Source organism: Papaver somniferum, chromosome 1, assembly GCF_003573695.1.
Source record: "Papaver somniferum cultivar HN1 chromosome 1, ASM357369v1, whole genome shotgun sequence".
Taxonomy (NCBI): domain Eukaryota; kingdom Viridiplantae; phylum Streptophyta; class Magnoliopsida; order Ranunculales; family Papaveraceae; genus Papaver; species Papaver somniferum.
In genome coordinates, this window is record NC_039358.1 from 226392656 (window position 1) to 226410281 (window position 17626).

The following is a 17626-nucleotide window of genomic DNA, read 5'->3' on the forward strand; positions in this document are numbered from 1 at the left end:
TTAACTTACCTCCTGTTGCTATTGGTTTTCCATTCCAAGAAGTAACTATTTTGCCACAAATTTCAAGTGTTTTTCCCCATTTTTGAGTGCCTCCTACCTTGTCTCCCTAAGGTAAGCCAAGATATATGCTAGGAAAACTCGCATATTTGCATCCTAGCATGTTAGCATAATTTTCAACATCCTCCTCGACCGCGACTCCAAATAAGCTACTTTGAAAGAAATTTATCTTCAAACCAGAAGTTAACTCGAAACAAAGAAGAAGGTAGCGAAGGTTATCAACTTGTTCTCTCTTAGCATCAAGAAAAATGATAGTGTCATCGGCAAATTTCAAGTGATTTATTTTTGTTCCCCCCTCCTTGACGGAGAAACCCGAGATTTGATCATGTTCTTGTGCTTTACTCAACATACAACTTAAGACTTCACAAACAATATTAAAAAGAAAAGGAGAAAGAGGGTCTCCTTGACGAAGTCCCTTTTCACTACCGAAATAACCGAAAGACGATCCATTAACAAGAACCGAGAACTTTGAGAATGTTAAACAATTTCTAATCCAACCCTCCAAACACCACCAAACCCCATTTTGCACAAAAATTCATTTAAAAAATTCCAATTCACTTTATCAAACGCCTTTTCAAAATCAAGCTTGCAAACCAACCCCGATAATTTTTGACGAAGTCTAGAATCCACACATTCATCTGCTATCAAAATTCCATCAAGAATTTGTCTTCCTTTAATAAAACTAGATTGAGTTGTTGAGATTAGAGTAGGAAGGTATACCTTTAAACGCTCACTTTTGAAATGATTTTGTACACATTCCCAATAAGACTAATAGGCCGAAAATCTTTTACTTCTGAGTCGTGGGCAGAAGGAATACAACTTGCCAATTGGTGTGGTTACAAGTTTCCTCAAGTACATCCATATGGTATTTCTACAATGATACCATCTGCTAGTCACGAGGCTATAGATCTGATTAAATCCCTTTGTTCTTGGGATCCAAAAAACAGACCAACAGCTATGGAGGCTCTGAAGCATCCTTACTTTGCGCCCGATATGCGTGAATTGCCAGAAGCGACAACAAGTGCAAAATTGGAGCAGAGAATATATCCTAATCAGACTTGCTTTGGCGAAAAACTTTTTGGCCCCTTCTCCCCTGTTAGAGCTATTACAATTGAAGATCATTTAGAGAGGGTTTGGGTAGAGGATACAGGTGCAAAGTTCGAGCAGAGAATATATCCTAATCAGACTTGCTTTGATGCATAACTTTTTGGCCCTTTCTCCCTAGGCAATATTTTTTTATTTTTTTTTATAAGCAAAGGCCTTCAAAAAGGCTAATGGTCCTCGTACTGTTGGAAGGATCCAAACAGGGGTTTAGACCAGTACATGGAAGATTTGTTTTGTTTTTCCCATTGAGCAAGCTCATGAGCTACAGAGTTACAACTTCTAGGTTGAAAACTAAAGATACAAGCAGATAATTTAGAAGAAAAAAATAGAATGTCTTTAAAGATAGCATCCGTCCTAGAGTCTCCATCGAAATCCCCAGCTAAAAATTGATCGATGGGAGCTTTAGCATCACGTTCTACAATGATGTGAGAGAGATGTTGTTCCACAGCTTTCTTCAGAACTGCCCAGATGGCCCTTGCTTCAGCTTCTTCAGCAGAGTGAACATCAAAGACTAGAGAGGCACAAAAGGTTGCTTTTCTTGAAAAATCACGCATCACATATCCTGCACTATTAGCTCCAGAGATATCATCAAAGGCACCATTAGTATTACATTTAATCCAACCAAAAGAAGGAGGCATCCATTTATCACTTATACTGATATAAATGGTGGAGGGAGTAGTCAAACTAGAATTTTTAGAAATCCTAGTGAGAAGCATAGCTCTAGTTCTAGCTAAGACAGCATTGTAGTTTTCTCTAATGCCTTGGAAAATGAAGTTGTTTCTACTAGTCCAGAGGGACCATAAAATAGCCACAAAGAGACATTGATTATCCTCAGACAATTTAGACTGATGGTCAGTTAACCAGAAAATAAGCCAATCTAGAAAGGATTTATTCTGAAAAAAATGAGTATTAGTGTTGAAATCAGAAATGAACCCAACTATACTAGCAAAGGGGCAAGTGACCAAAGCATGCATTATAGTTTCATGAGGATCGGAACACCTAGGACAATCCACACTATGCATAGGCATTCTGGTATGGAGAATGGTTCTGGAGGGTAAGACATTTTTAGCTGCTCTCCATAAAAGAACCTGAATTCTGTAAGGCACTTTAACTTTCCAAATGCACTTCAAAGGTTTTTATAAGGGGAAGGCCTAAAGCCTCTGAGCCCCAAGTAGGAAATATTACAAGTGAAGAGATTTGCTATAGTGCAAAACTTTTTGGCCCTTTCTCCCCTGTAGGAAATATTACAAGTGAAGATCTGTTGAAGAGGTATGAGTTTGGGGGTGCACTTGGACGACTCTTTCGAAGAGATAGCTCCTTCAAAGAAGCAGACAGCAGCAGCGCCATGACAAAACAATGTGTATGTGCTTTCTAGTGTTGGCGATCGGCAAAGATGATGCAATTCATGAAGATTCTTTGATAGTTTGATTTGTTTAATTGCCTTCCTTTGTGTTCTTGGCTTCGTTTTTGTTTTAAAGTTTTCATGGCTCATGTTAATGATTTTTAATTTAGAGTGGGCAAGATATGAAAAAACATAACAAAGTGAACAAAAATTTTAAACTAGTGTACCAACATAATGCTAAGATTTTGATACCCATCATTATTCAAATCTCAATTGTGCGTCCAAGTAAAATAACCACATTAAGGAGTAAATTACATACCAGAGACTCGGATGTTATTACAGCAAAGTGAGCAAACAGAATTATCAGACGGTTAACAATCAACAGTTCAAATTCGAATACCTTTCCATATTCCCTAGAAAAACTAAACAACAAATACGTAACATTGATTCAAAGGGCAATAGTTGACGTACCAAGGTCCTCTGCCTACTTCAGCTTCTCATTAATCATTTCTTGAGTGCGATGTTCTGGCGGAGCAAGCACAGACAATGGGGCCAAAGATGGAGGAGCTGGAAGCGCGCGGCTGCTGTAAAGAAGCTCTATCCTTATTGAAGGCGTCGAGAAGAAGCATTGACTAGCATTCAAAATATCAACACCGAAAAAAGAAAAAACTAGAGATCTTTTTACTCGTCTATGGAGAGAGTGTTTACTAATAAAAAGTTAATGGAGTCACCTGGTGAAAGATATCCTTCACGCATCTTGCGAAGAAATTGCAATGCCTTGGCAGGCTCCTTTGCTCTAAGAAAACCATTGATGAAGGTATCATATGTTCTAGCATTTGGCGAACAACCCTTCTCTTCCATTTCGATGAATAATGTGTAAGCCTCCAGTAACATCTTGTCACGGAAGAGGCCTTTGATCATTGTATTATATGTTACTACATTAGGTGTCAATCCTTTGTTTGGGATCTCAATAAACAGCTTTCTTGCATCTTCCAACTGACCAGCCTGACATAAACCATAAGTAAGAATACTGTACATTTCAATATTAGCTATGATACCAATACCCTCCATGGATTCAAACAATTCTACTGCCTTATCCAATTTCCTATTCTTGCAGAGACCATTCATCATCGTAGCGTATGTAACTTCATTTGGAGATGGACCAAAAGATTGCATCTCGCTAACTAATCTTTCTGCTTCCCTAACTCTTCCAACACGGTATAATCCCCCTAACAGTGCAGTGTAAGTAACAGTGTCAGGTTGCAGTCCACTCCGTTTCATTTTCTTGAATAGCTGCGTAGCTTCATCCAACTTACGATTCTTGCAATACCCAATGATTAACACACTGTATCTGAACTCATCTGGCTCGAGGCCTCTATCCACCATCAAGTCAAACAGTTTAGCCGCTTCTTGCAGTCGACCTGTCAAACAGAGATCGGGTTTTATGTGCATCTGGTGCATTAAATTTAAATAACCCCAAGCATCTTCCATCATCCCATCTTTAGAACATGAATCTATTAATATATTAAAGGTTACTGTATTTGGTAATATCCCTTGATCCATCATTGCATCAAAAAACCTTTTTGCTTCTTCCCATCGACCATGTAAGCAATGACAATGAATCATACAACTATAAGTTGTTACACTTGCAAAGATCCCTCTACTAGCCATCTCTTTAAGGAGTCTCTTTGCCTCATTCAACCGGCCTGAATTGCAAATTCCATTGATCAAAGAATTGTAAACAACTACATCGGGTAAAACATTCAAATCCCTATGCATATCGGAGAAGAGAATTAAAGCTTCATCAACTAATCCTCCTCTGCAAAGTGTATCTATGATCGCAGAATATGAAACAACACTAGGTCTGCAATTCCATTTCATCATATTGTTTTTCAGCTGAAGAGCACAACCCACTTGACCAGTTTTACAAAGCCCATGTATAAGAGTGCTACATGTAAAGGCATCAGGTTGAATACCTGTTTCAGTCATTTTACCGAACACTTTGAATGCAGGTTCGATCTTTTCTTGAAGACACAACCCTTTAATCAGTGTAGTAAAAGTGACAGTATCAGGATGATAACCTCTCTTTATAATCTCTCCAAGCAAACAAAACCCATGATCAACCTTTCCTAATTGACAACAGCAATTAATCAAAATGGTGAACGTATACAGATCAGGTTCTACTCCAACCAAATTCCATCTTCTTATACAACATAATCACATCTGAGTAACACTTGATTTTGGATAAAGAACTCAACACATGACAGAATGTACTATTAGATGGTAATGGCCTTTCCAAAATCAACTTATCAAAGTATTGCAAACCATCTTCAAGCTTCTTAATCTTACCAGATTTACAGTCATCCCTCACATTTTGCTCAAGTTGTGTTACTCTTTTATAACCTCCTGAACCAGAAGAATAATTGGAGATTGCTGTTGTGTGCAGTAATATCTTGCCCAATTTCATTTTCTCAGAGTCAGAGAGAAAGAGAGAAAATTGGTAGCAAAACTTAGTATAGAGTCTGAGGAAAAAGAAAATGAGAAAAAAAAAAAGAGTTACACAGCCCTCTGAAAGGTCTTTACATTATTTTTGTAGTTGAGAGAAGTTCAAACTGGCGGATTTAGCCATCCGACAGTAATGAAATGACAGCTTTCATGAAACATTTTGGATCAAAACAGAAGAAGCCTCTACAGCATAACAATAAGGAATAAATAGAACATCTTGTTTTATGAAATTTTTCGTCAAGTCTAGAAACTGAGCCTGTAAACGAAATAGCACCGGAAGCGCAATCTATAGGGATGATATAACATTTCAAGATTGGCAAAACTTTGGTGCACACAAATTAGGGAAAACTGCTTGACAAGTTACAATAGCTGAATCCTCAACCAAAGCAAATAATTCATAAGCTAAAAAATGTTCTCATGTAAACAGAAAATAAAGATTGACATTTTCATGCCAACCGGGCGGATTACCATAATCTACATCAAGATCTAAATATCATTAAAACAGAACATGATTCTTGGTACGGTAAAGATTTAACATCTAAAGCTTCCCTTCAGCTTTATCCTCATGCTTCTTGTTACTTGGATACCAATCAGTAGCGATCGTACCGCCTGCTGCTGCATCAACATATGCAAGGTGAAATCAGAAATGATACGATGTGAATTTTAGAACTAGGTGTCGCGCAATTGAAAGATATCTTATACAAAAGGAGAAGTGAGTAAACAAGAACAGTTTTGATACCTGTGGCGGCCATGATCCCTTGAAGAACGATCCCTCGACCGGGATCGGGATCTTCTGCGACTCCTAGAATCATGATTGCGGGAACGCTCGGACTCTCTCTCTCGTTCCCTGTTACGATCCCGGTCATGGTCTCTGTTCCTACGGTCATAATCTCTTCCTCGATCGCGGGTATCACCTCTATCATCCCTACTAACCCTACGATCCCTACTTGATGCTCTGTCACGGTCCACGCTTCGATCTTTCGATCTGCATCCAAGGAAACAATCTTGAGAGAATCAACAAAACAACAGATATATGTAACACCAACGACTTAATCAGTACTGATGAACATCAACAAAAGTTACCTTCTATCATCTTCAGATCGATCCACTACCTTCCGAATCTTATTTCTGTCTTCCTGCAGAAATTTGATCCCCATTGAATTATCATCAAATATTGCAACTTAGAATGCAGTAAAAGCAACAATTATTTAGACTCAGACCTATGAAATTCCGCAAGAAAGGAGACGCAGAAATACTCTTGAACCCTAACAGTTATTAACCCCTCGTACGAATCAAGGAAAACTTACAAACATAGTGCACCTGCAATTTTTCGGTGTTTGAAGAATACTGTACCCTTCTTTAACACCTTCCCCCAACAAACCACCACAAACATACAAACACTATTTGACGGAAGAATGTTAAGAAAAGTTGGAACGACCCAAAAAACTGAAATTATAAAGAATTCTTACAAAAAAAAGAGCCAGAAGACGTAAGAGGTAACAACATACAGATTCGCCTTAGCCCAACGTTTAATAATTTTACTCTGAAGATGGCCCCTTGTTGATTTTGTCGCAACAAGACATGAAGATATCAGCTCAAGTGAACAAAGAGAACCTCGATACGAGCGAAATACATACAATTTTTAGTAGGCATGATTTCAGCTGTTCATTTCCCATTGATAAGCCCCTTCTTAACTTTTGCCATTTATTCCAACAAAAAAAGGAGGGAAAGCAACTCATGCAAAAAAAAAAAAAAAAAAAGATATGAATCTCACCTGAAGCTCTGCTAACTTCTCACGGATCTGCATATAACCCAAATGAAGCTTCCCACCAAAATGATCAGCCAAACGGCGGTCACTAGAAAAATACATGCAACATCAAAGCAGCTACTCATCACAGAAAATGCATAATTATATATTTTTAAAAACAGAGCATATTGACTGCAGGAATAGCCTACTAATAGTTTTTAACAGCTATGAAATCTACAAGCAAGAAAATGGAAAAACACGCACATTCTTTGGCTGCAAAAGTTATCCTCGTAAAAGTGGGGCCAAAAGCCTGGTGACGAAGTAGGTATAACATGCCTGGTCAAAAGCTGAAGTACTTGAAATACTATATACTATATACTAGTCTTCATTTTTCTTTCCATTTATCTTTCTCCCTCAAGATGTTAAGCTGCTAGGGAACTTCAAATGTGATTGTTTGTACTAGGTTGGATTGAAACATACCTGTCGTACACGCTCAAAAATGCTCCACAAATATCACATACACGTAGCTTCTGATCAGTCTGCAAAAGATATCATATTCAAAAATGAGAGAATTGTTCCGGATTAAAAACAGGTCCGGACCTTTTCTTAGATATCGAAAGTAGTAACTAGTCTTAACATATTATGCAATGTTATTCCATGATGTAAGTTCAAAATGAACAGAAATAAACTCACAATGCGAACATCAGCAGCAGTATATTTTGAGGAGTCCGGTAGCGGCTCCAGCCTTGCACCTAACTGGGGTGGAAAACATGAGATTGAAAAGCTTTAGAAAAATGAGCTGAAAATGAATTTTATCAGAGGCATATTTAGCTGCCAAAAGCTTGGAGAAAAAAACAATTGCTGCGCAAGTCTAACAGTGAAACAAGGAAAGAATCCAGGATTGAAAGTTGAGAAATTAAAAAAACCTTCTTCAGAGCTTCAGCCTCCTCTAGTGCTTTTTGTGCCTCATCCACCATGCCAAGCTCACCTACATGAAGAAAAATTAGTAAATCGTATACGAATATTGAGACACATATAACTCATGCAAACACACTTGGAGTAAATCACATAAAACATATCAGATGTTAATACAAGTATCAGAAGGTTAACAAGTAACAGGTCAAAAACCTTTTGAAATCTTCACTAAAATAATTAAAACAGTGAAAGTTCAACCAACAGTTCAATGGGTAATAGCTGACATACCAAGATCTTCTGCCTTCTTCAACTTCTCATTGATCATCTCTTGGGTTCGATGATCTGGAGGAGCAAGCACAGGCAATGGAGCCAAAGGTGGAGGAGGTGGAAGCGGCTGCTGTAAAGAAGCTCTGTCCTTATTGAAGGCGTCAAGAAGAAGCATTGCCTGTTTTCAAAATATCAATACGAAACACAAATGTGAGAGTAAGCTCCAGAAACTTCACTTATATACAAGGTAAAAATTACACAATAACCAAAAGTAACATGACAAGACAAATTATATTATCCTTAAGAAGTCAAGATCACCTGTTTGTCTGCCCTCTTTGTTCTAAGTTCTTCCACCAACTCCATAGCACGAATCTTACTATCAGCCAAACCTTCAAGATCTGGAGATTCAATTCAAGCACAACATTAATGACAGGACACTTTTCCAGCCAGTGTAAATCGTGGGCCTCAAAATGCACACTTATGACAAGGCTAAACAGGAAAGGTGAACTAATTTTAACTGCGTCTAATTAGACTGAATGTTAAAATAAAGTATGCGCCAAAACTAAAGACAATAAACAGTGTTGAGGGAACTTTCATGTTTGTACTGTTTGAGTATAAATGAGCAATTACCAAGTTTATCAACTTCTTTTAACTTCTCCGCAATTTGTTTTGATAACTCAAGCACCTCAGGTGACTGTATTTTTGGAAGGAAACAAAAAATTGTATCAGATAATTAGTGAGAAGATGAAGAAACATATGTACTCGGTGATGCAGAGGCGTTTACCTGGGTAACCTCAGACACAGAGATGGCAATAGCAGCTTTAGCATCATCTTCCTCCAAGCGCTTAAGAGCTCTTGTAATTTTCCGATCACACTCAACAATAAGCCTATCTATGACATCCTCCAATTCTCTTTCATAACTATGACTACCACTAGCTTTGGCTTCTTCATATCTTTGAAGGACTCAAGGAAATCCGTGGTAACAAACCAAAACTCTAAGCTCTAATATCACTCTAGTATCAATCATGATAACTAAGAAGTTGATAGCAAAAGCAAAGGCAGTAAGCACATAGTAAAATATCAATATTTGAAGACTTGAAGGCAAATAAACACGAGAACCATGTGTTATGTAGAACTTATAGAGTATAAACATCTTTCCTCGGACCAATGCCTAATGTAGAACTAACAGAGTAAAGGTCTTTCATTGCGAGTTGGGACCAACAAAGCACATGCACATCAATACTTGAAGACCTCTGGGCAAAACAACACATGAAAGATGTGCCTAATAACATATAGCTAAGTCTGTACATGTACCGCAGTAGAATTACAAGCTAGCGACCAGTCAAACTAAACATTTAGACGCTAGATTTGCACCAAAAATCAAACGCCGTGGTAACAACATTGCCTACTAAAACCTCATCTTAATCTATTTGGCCACTGCAAATTCAAAGAAAGAAAAAATTACACAACACAAAGGCATGATAAAAGGATACTCTTTCCTCAACTGTAGTGAATGCACCTTAGAACACGCACCCATATCCATTTTCTGAAACAAAGAGATACAAAATCAACATGAGCATCAAACAGCGTAGATTATCAGTAACAAAACTGAATATAGTGCTTAGAGTTCTGTAGAGGCAGGGCAAAATTGGCACACCACCCCGCCTAATTTAATCAAATCCCTAGTTAGCTTTGAGTATTACAAAAACTAGGTTATGAATAGTACAATTTGTTTCAATCGAAGAACAATAATGATTGAATCGGAGAATACAAGTATGGAATTAGAGAGTACCGTCAATTGGAAGAGTTCATGAGGGCATAAACCGACTAAGAAGAGACGACAGACATCTCTATCGTAATACTTTCGATTGACTTCGGTCACATCTCCGTTACGATTTGCTCCCATCAACACATCTAACTGTTTCCTTAGAGCATCCATATTTCTACACAATCTTGATTCGCGAGGCTTTGATTCAGAAGACGCGGGAGAAGAATTAGGGTTTTTAGAGAGAGATGAGAAAGAGATTGAATTAAGAAATTTTAGGGCGAAGAAGAATTTAGAATAGAGAGAGTCTCTCTCTCACGCGTCTTTGGGGAAGGAACAAACAGAAAGGGGTTTTGGCCCTTTTAGGAAAGTAAATTGTTAAATGGAACCCCTCGAGGGTGTTCAGTTTAGATACTAGCCAATATTTGGGGTATGCCTGGATTAATTGGGGTATCCAGATTTTGTTCCCACGATAATAGCGGGTTAAGGGGTGTCTGCCCTTTCCTCAGTAATAACTAAAATTGCTCTCCTTTTGGTTTTGGATCCAAACCTTATTCTTTTACTTCTCATTCATCATCAATCTAATGATTAATTCCTTTCTTCTTCTCTAAATGAAAAAAGAAATCGTCGATTAGAATTTCTTATTGTTAATTAATGCTTTCGAACTCTATCTGATACTTTGCTTTGTTGTTTGAATTGCATATTAGGTTGGAAAAATTATAATTGTTGAATTGCAGTTACAAGATCGTCATGGTATCTCTTCGTCGAGCATGCCGACTTTTGATAATTTTAATCTTACCAAAACAAGATTTCATAACTTTCAATTCAACTAATTAATCTAGTTTGATTAATTAAACTAAACATGTTGATTAGTGCTAATTAAACAAGGGAATTTTAGATATGGCTAAGGGGGTTTGGATTTTACATCATGTCGATGGCGATTACTATTTGTCGATGGCGACGCATGTTATTTTCTTTCTTCTTATTTTATCCTCCAATTAAAAAGGTTAGAATCAACATCATAATGCCAAAGCACAAAAATTTGCAACGAAATACACGCGCGTATATCTCAAAACCGGGGTGCACGTTTTGGATATATCTAGTGGTTCATATTATGGTTTTCATTTACAATTTTCTCATTTGATAAGACCTACTCGTTCAAAATCACTACTTGTTCCAAAACAAAAGACTAACCTTTTCTTTTTGTTTTTTGGTTGGGGACCATTTTCAATACCAATAAAATCGAATAAAATGTTTATTTTCAAATGTACCGGAGAATTCAAGAAACAAAAAATTTGAGGTACCCAAACGAGGCGGTGAAATATAATATTTTACTCCTACTCGAGCGACAATGAAATATAACATTTTCCAGCCTTTGGTGACGGTGAAATATAACATATGCAACAACGAGGTGCTCATGACAAACTCTAATTTCACATATTTTAACCAAACTAGTAATAATTAAATTGATTGAAGAGTGTATCGTTAATGGCTTAATGCCCTTTCTCAATTCATTTCGCCTAATTTTGTTATGATTTCTTACTGGTAGTTATGGAGGTTGTCTTGTTGTAACCGAAGAACACTAAATATATATTTATCATGTCTTTCTAAATTCCTTCCTAAACTTTTGTCCATATGGACAAAAAAGCAGAGCTGCAATTACGGTAAGTCGTATCAAACTTTTTTTTTGCGTATTTTCTCAAACGTATTATTTAAAGGTAAACTGATGTCGATGACGATTACTATCTGTCGATGTTCTTTTTTTTTAGAAAATTGTTATTACTATTTGTCGATGTTTCATTTTTTTTATTTTCAGAAAACTGTTATTTTATTAGGCTGACCGACCGGGGGTCCGTAGAGCGGGAGACCAATTTCAATTTCATAAAAAGATTTTTATTTCCGTCCGGTTTCTTTTCGTCTCTTGACGAAAATACCCCTCCTTCCTCATCTCTTTTGTTTCTCAGTTTCTTCACCGTCGCCTCGACCACCATCACCTCGAACACATTAACCTCCGTCAACACTTCCAGCACCACCAATAGCACCTCCACGATCACCAAAAACTCCGCCGCCACCTCTAGCGACAGAAATTCAACAAGCCACCACCAGATCCATTCTCAAAACCATACCACCCCCAAAGACAGCAAACCCCAAAATTAAGCCCCAGCAAACCCTAACACACATCGCCACCGCCGCCATCACCACCACCGCTTGTTACAATAACCAGCGCCGCCTCCGACACAACCATCCCTAACTAGCATCACCAATAACCTTGAGCACCACCACTACACCTTCAGTACCATCGCCACCACTAACAACACCTTCGCCAGCTACCAAGTACTATTAGCACCACCAGAATCATCCCTACTCTCTTAAACTGTCACCGCCACAACCAACACCAGAATCCCCACCAAACTAATACCTCCAGTGCCACCACCACCAACGAATCTGAAATAGAATGAAACTTATTTTTCAACATCACCACCCTCCACCACTTCAAGTGTCACCAACGCCACCATCCACCACTACTACGACCAATAAATCGTTCCATCATTTAGTGAATCTGCAATTGAATTTAAAATTTAAGTTTGATAATCTTAATTAATCAGATCAAATTTTTGGTAACCAACATCTAGATTGAAAAATTAATTTTTCTTAGTAACAACTGAATTACTCGCATATGATTACAATTTTTCTTATACATTTATAAAAATAGATCAAACATTTTTGGTCTTCTTTAGTTGCAGAGAAAGAAGGAAGAGGGAGGATATAGAGAGTTGTTACGATATCACCAAGAAATTAAGAATCTTTGTATTGGACAGATACACGTGTTGGCATAGTCTGATTTTGATAAGTCAAAATTTCTGGAAGGACTGATGCCTTTGGGCTTTATTGCCTACTTGAACATACTTTGCGTACACATTATAAAAAGAATGTACATATGCTAGATGCAAGTGGTATGCTGAATGAGACCTTATTGCAGGTGAACCTCATTTTGAGGTCACTAGAATATTAGAATACCAGGTAAAATGTATGTTTTACTAGGTGTTTTATTTGTTTTTCATAATAAGTAAAAATTAGTTTATTCTGATCATTTATGAACTATACAAAATTATAAACTGTTAAAAATATTTTTTCTTCGAACATTTTTGCAGGAAAAAATAAATAAAATGATTGCAGATTGCATCCGTGTTCAGGGATTACAAATTTTCTTCTTCAGTAACGTTACAGCTGTGTTTTTTTTTTCGGTCGGCCCTCCCCACCGTGGCAGCGATGTTCTAGTAGTAGCATCAGTGTTAGATTTGATAATTTTGATTGATGACTTGGTTGTTGATGTTAATAGGTTTTTCAATTCATATGGAGATTGTAGTTCAGTAAATATCATATCTAAAAATACTAATTTCATGTCTTTGTTTCAAAATAAATAAATTTAAATGTTAGATCCAACATCCAATTTGTTGATTTCATGTTTATATGTAAATTAGTCACATTAGAAAAGGAGGGAGGTGGTGGTGGTGATGATAGTCTAAGATGACATTGATGGAGGATGGTTATGATGACGGTGGAAAAGAAGAGAAGAGGAAGGAACGATGATTTAAAACTCAACTGTGAAGTTGGTGGCGGCGGCGCTTAAGGAGAAATGATGGTGTTATTGGTGGTAGTAACGATTGTGGTTATGGTGTTGGTCGTGGTTCTGATGGTGTGGTAGTGGTGGCGGCGCTACTGCTGCTATTGCTGGTGTAGGTGAAGAAATGAGGAGGTGGTTCTGGAGGTAACAGAGGTGGTAGTGACGGCATATGGTGGTGGTGATTTGGTGTTGCTAGTGGTTTGATTTTTTTTTTGGGTAAACAAAGTACTTCGATTTTGTGGTGGCGGTTTGAAATTGAACTACCAATTTTAGATTTAATTTTAGATTCTGATCGTAAATTGTGGTGGTGACGGTAGTTATCTAGTGGTTGTGGTGAAGGTAGTGATGTGGCGGCGATTGTACAGGTGGTTTTATTTAAGTTAGCGATGGTGGCGGAGGTGGTGGAACCGGTAATAGTGGCGCGACGAGGTGGAGGTGGTGTTGTGGTTGCGGTGATGGTGGTGTCGTTGTGTGATGGTAGTGGTGGTGTCGGTGATGGTAAATGGTGATAGTAAATAATGGCGGTGAGTAATGGTGTATGATGGTGGCGGTGGTTTTGCTGGTGGAACTCGTTATGGTGGTGATGATTCTGATAATGAACGATATACGATCCGAATCTGATATTGAACGACTGATAATAAAGGATATAGTGGTCTTGTCATTTGCACATTGAGAGGTACTTCCGTCCAATGAAAAAGTAACCAAAAATTTCCGGACGGAATTTTATCAATTTTTTTTATGAAATTGTTCAATTTCGTTAGGTTTCATTTAGCAAAAAAGTGTCCATAAAAGGGACTCCGTCCCTACGGGGCCGTTAGATCCTCCGGTCGGTCGGCCCAATTATAGATGCATAATATATATAAATTTAATGGGTATATCCATAAACAATGAAACTATAGTTAAAAATATATATACAATGTATATAAGTTTTAATGATTATATCCATAAATAAAAAAACTTTATAATTAAAGTTATATCTAGTTTTTCCTATAAATATATATTTTCCTAGTCACCTACACCTATAGTACTACACCACTGTCATATTCTCAACTCTAGAGTTTTCTCCAAATAAAAATTAGATGGATTCGACCATGACTAAAAACGTTGGTGCAATCGGAGTCACCGAAATCGTCGAAATCACGACTTCTCAAGTAACTTGGCTAAAAGCGCAATAGGACGTCAACTGTAAGAACCGGAAGTTCAAATATTCGGACACATATAAAAAGGCTTTATGATGATGTATATGGAGTCAAAAAGTTTAATGATACTTGTGTTTGTGAATATTGTGGGAAGAAGTTTAATTGTCCTTGGGAGAACGGTACTAGCACTTTGTGGGCACATCTTAGAAAAAGATGGACTAAGTATCCCTTCAGCGAAAGGGATAAAAATCAAAATATGATATCCTTGTCAGGAAGAAAAATTACAAAGTGGACATTCGATCTAGTATTATGTCGTAGATCTCTTTCTAAAATGTTCATCCTTTGCGAGATACCTTTTAATCTTATTGAAAACGAAGCTTTTAGGAGTTTTATTCAAGATCTCAATCCAACATGATGATATCCTTAACATGATTTTAAGAAATACGTTGAGTAGTCAATAAGATTAATGTTAAACTTTGGGTTGAGATCTTGAATAAAACTCCTAAAATCTTCATTCTTAATATGATTAAAAGGTAGTTCCCAAAGGATGAACATTTTAGCAAGAGATCTATGACACAATACTTGAGCAAATTTCCAATTTGTAATTTTGCTTCCCGATAAGGATATCATCTTTTGATTTTTATCTCTTTCGCCGAATGGATACTTAGTGCATATTTTTCTAAGATGTGTTCGCAAAGTGTTAGTACCATTCTCCGAAAAACTTCTTCCCACAATACTCACAAACACAAGTATCATTAAACTTTTCGAATCCATCTACATTATTATAAAGCCTTTTCATATGTGTCCAGGCATCTGAACTTCCGGTTCTTACAGTTGATGTCTTATTCCGCTTTGGGCCAGTTATTCGAGAAGTCGTGATTTCAGCGTTTTCGGTGACTCCGGTTGCACCAACAATTTCATTCATGGTCCCTTCTTAAGCCGGGTTTAGTTTAAACATTTTCATTTACAGACGATAGAAAACGATAGCCATCCAAGTTAAGCCTGGGTAGAATTACCGTGAAGCCAGGGTAGAAATTTTTTTAGGTTATGAGGAAAAGTAAAACAGAGATTTGAAGTTTATGAGTGAGGGAAGAAAGAAAATGATTAAAGAAGGAACTCTTTACTAGAACTCTATCAATTTCTTTTAAATTAATTTATCTATTTAGGGTTTTAAACCATTTCCATTGCATGTGTAATTTTAAACCTTGGAAATGGTTAATTTGAATTCCAAGTGTTTCCAAGGTTTGTTTAACAACTGATGTCGGGGTTTAAATGAAACTATCTATGGAAAATCTATCAACGATTCCAAGTATATAGGGAGAAAGTACTCTTTTACGGCTTGAAGTTGAACCTAATGGTTTGAACATGAAAATTTTAAGTAAGAGTTGAGTTAGAGTTATGGTAGTATAAGAATAAAAGGTGTGTTGTTAAACTCGAATTTTCAAGTGATTAAGTTATGAGAGGAGGTCAATATACCAGATAAGACACGACGCCATTTAAACTGCGCATCTGTGTTTGATAAAAACCCTGAAAGGAGAGAAAAGAGGGTAATAGTTCTTGTTTCCTTGTTTATGTATTTGAACAACAGTATGGGTGAAATGACTTGATGTTAAGTTGTACATCTAAGTTATTATATGGTCTTGATTTAGTTTTTGTTTGGTTATACGCTATTAGTTATTTTATGTCGTTTTGTTTTTGTGACGATCCATAATTTTTTTCACTTACGTTTGACCGTGGAGTGTAGTCAATCGGTAAGTTCTAAAACTCTCGAACTGCCGTGTGGGGTGAAAATAGTTGAAACAAGAGTATGATATATGTTTTTACTAAACAAGACAAAAGAAAAGATATTTATTTACATTGATTAGTTAATAAGAAAATGAACTATGGAAATTGTACTTACATATCCTAACATTCACACACTCCTCTAATTTGAAACAAGAGTAATACTAGATTGTTATAAATTTATTACACAATACCAAGAAAGTAGTTCATTTATAATAGCTCCACAACCCCAAAAATGGTGAAAAAAAGGATTACATATATTTTCTACAGTAAACCAACAAGTTTCTAAAACACCCTATGAAAGTACAACACATCTTACTTCTGAACATAACAACAAGAAATGATGGTACCGTTTTTCAAAACCAAACCAGATTATTACACATGAGTATATATACGAAAACAAAGTGAGCGTTCTTTATAACCCAAAATCTTTATGCACCAAGCCTTCACAAGCTTACTGCCTCAAGCCGCTCTAATACTCTATGGAAAACAAAACAAAAATAAGCAAGGCCCAGGTAAGGATTAAAATGACTTATTGAATGGATTAAAGCATAAACATTTCACAAAGTTGTTGAGCACGCATTTAACAAAGTCTCGAAGGCTTTATAAAGCAATACACAATTGAATTCATCTAATGCATAAACATTTCAAAATGTTCTACTGAGAGGGTTCAATTAGTTGTCGAGGTTTATCAGAAAGTGTTAGAGCACTGTTCGGTCGAACTAGCATGCGTTGCTATCTCAAGCATGTTTGTCAATGTTAGTGATCAAAACTATAAGTCTTGATTTCTAGTCTACTTATAGCTAAGTCTCGGACTGGGATAGAAAGTGTAGTTGAGCTCAAGACTCCATGACGATCATCTTACAAAGACGAAGAACTACTCAAGGAACTTGTGGAACTTCATCGATTAAAAGGTATGTGGAGACTTGAACTTATCTATCACTCAAAAGTTTATCTACTCTATCTCCTATCTTGAGACAAAAGTCGTATTGCTATATAGACTTTGATTATACACATTTGTTATTTCGAGCCGAGTTTATCTTGCTTATCTATTTCTCGAAATATGTGTTGGTAATCTTTCTCTTTGGCCAAGTTCATCTTTACTAATGAAGAAAGTCATATTAATTTTCAATTACTTGAAAATTGCTTTGACGAAAAATGGTTTGTTAATAACAACTATATAACGTCCTCTAAGAATGTTTCAATGATTGAAATGAGAGGTTAGAATATATAACCTTGGAAGGATATAAACATTATGTGGTAACACATATGTGTGTAAGTCCTTATTCCTTGAACCAAAGTACGCGTAATTTGCTGCTCAGGAAAACCGAAACTAAAGTCCGCGTACGAGTACGCGTACTGTCGGAAGTTCACATCC

General features: G+C 36.9%; 2 protein-coding genes and 1 pseudogene across 8 annotated transcripts; 1 reads left to right on the top strand and 2 right to left on the bottom strand.

Moving 5' to 3' along the window:
* LOC113362437 overlaps positions 1-17626 on the top strand; it is a 68214-nt pseudogene that overhangs the window by 4443 nt on the left and 46145 nt on the right.
* LOC113317722 (pentatricopeptide repeat-containing protein At1g62590-like) lies at positions 1563-5031 on the bottom strand. 2 transcript variants are annotated; one of them, XM_026565868.1, is made up of 3 exons: positions 3235-5031; positions 2975-3087; positions 1563-1723 (listed from the first exon to the last, which is right to left on the bottom strand). In XM_026565868.1, exons 1-2 carry the CDS (start codon positions 4490-4492, stop codon positions 3008-3010), a joined length of 1338 nt encoding a protein of 445 aa, XP_026421653.1. In that variant the 5' UTR covers positions 4493-5031; the 3' UTR covers positions 1563-1723; positions 2975-3007. The 2 variants fall into 2 exon arrangements, with proteins under 2 accessions (XP_026421653.1, XP_026421650.1); XM_026565865.1 differs by lacking the exon at positions 1563-1723 and having other exon boundaries at positions 2785-3087.
* On the bottom strand, positions 5271-10068 carry LOC113317737 (putative RNA-binding protein Luc7-like 2). Of its 6 annotated transcripts, none has more exons than XM_026565881.1 (13): positions 9730-10068; positions 9431-9483; positions 8722-8890; positions 8568-8631; positions 8256-8335; positions 7959-8115; positions 7682-7743; positions 7449-7511; positions 7236-7294; positions 6783-6864; positions 6092-6144; positions 5748-5993; positions 5271-5620 (listed from the first exon to the last, which is right to left on the bottom strand). In XM_026565881.1, the coding sequence occupies exons 1-13, from the start codon at positions 9874-9876 to the stop codon at positions 5599-5601; spliced, it is 1257 nt and encodes a 418-aa protein (XP_026421666.1). In that variant the 5' UTR covers positions 9877-10068; the 3' UTR covers positions 5271-5598. The 6 variants fall into 6 exon arrangements, 4 of the variants coding, with proteins under 4 accessions (XP_026421666.1, XP_026421665.1, XP_026421674.1 ...); XM_026565880.1 differs by having other exon boundaries at positions 5314-5623; XR_003343973.1 differs by lacking the exons at positions 5271-5620; positions 5748-5993 and adding an exon at positions 7020-7065.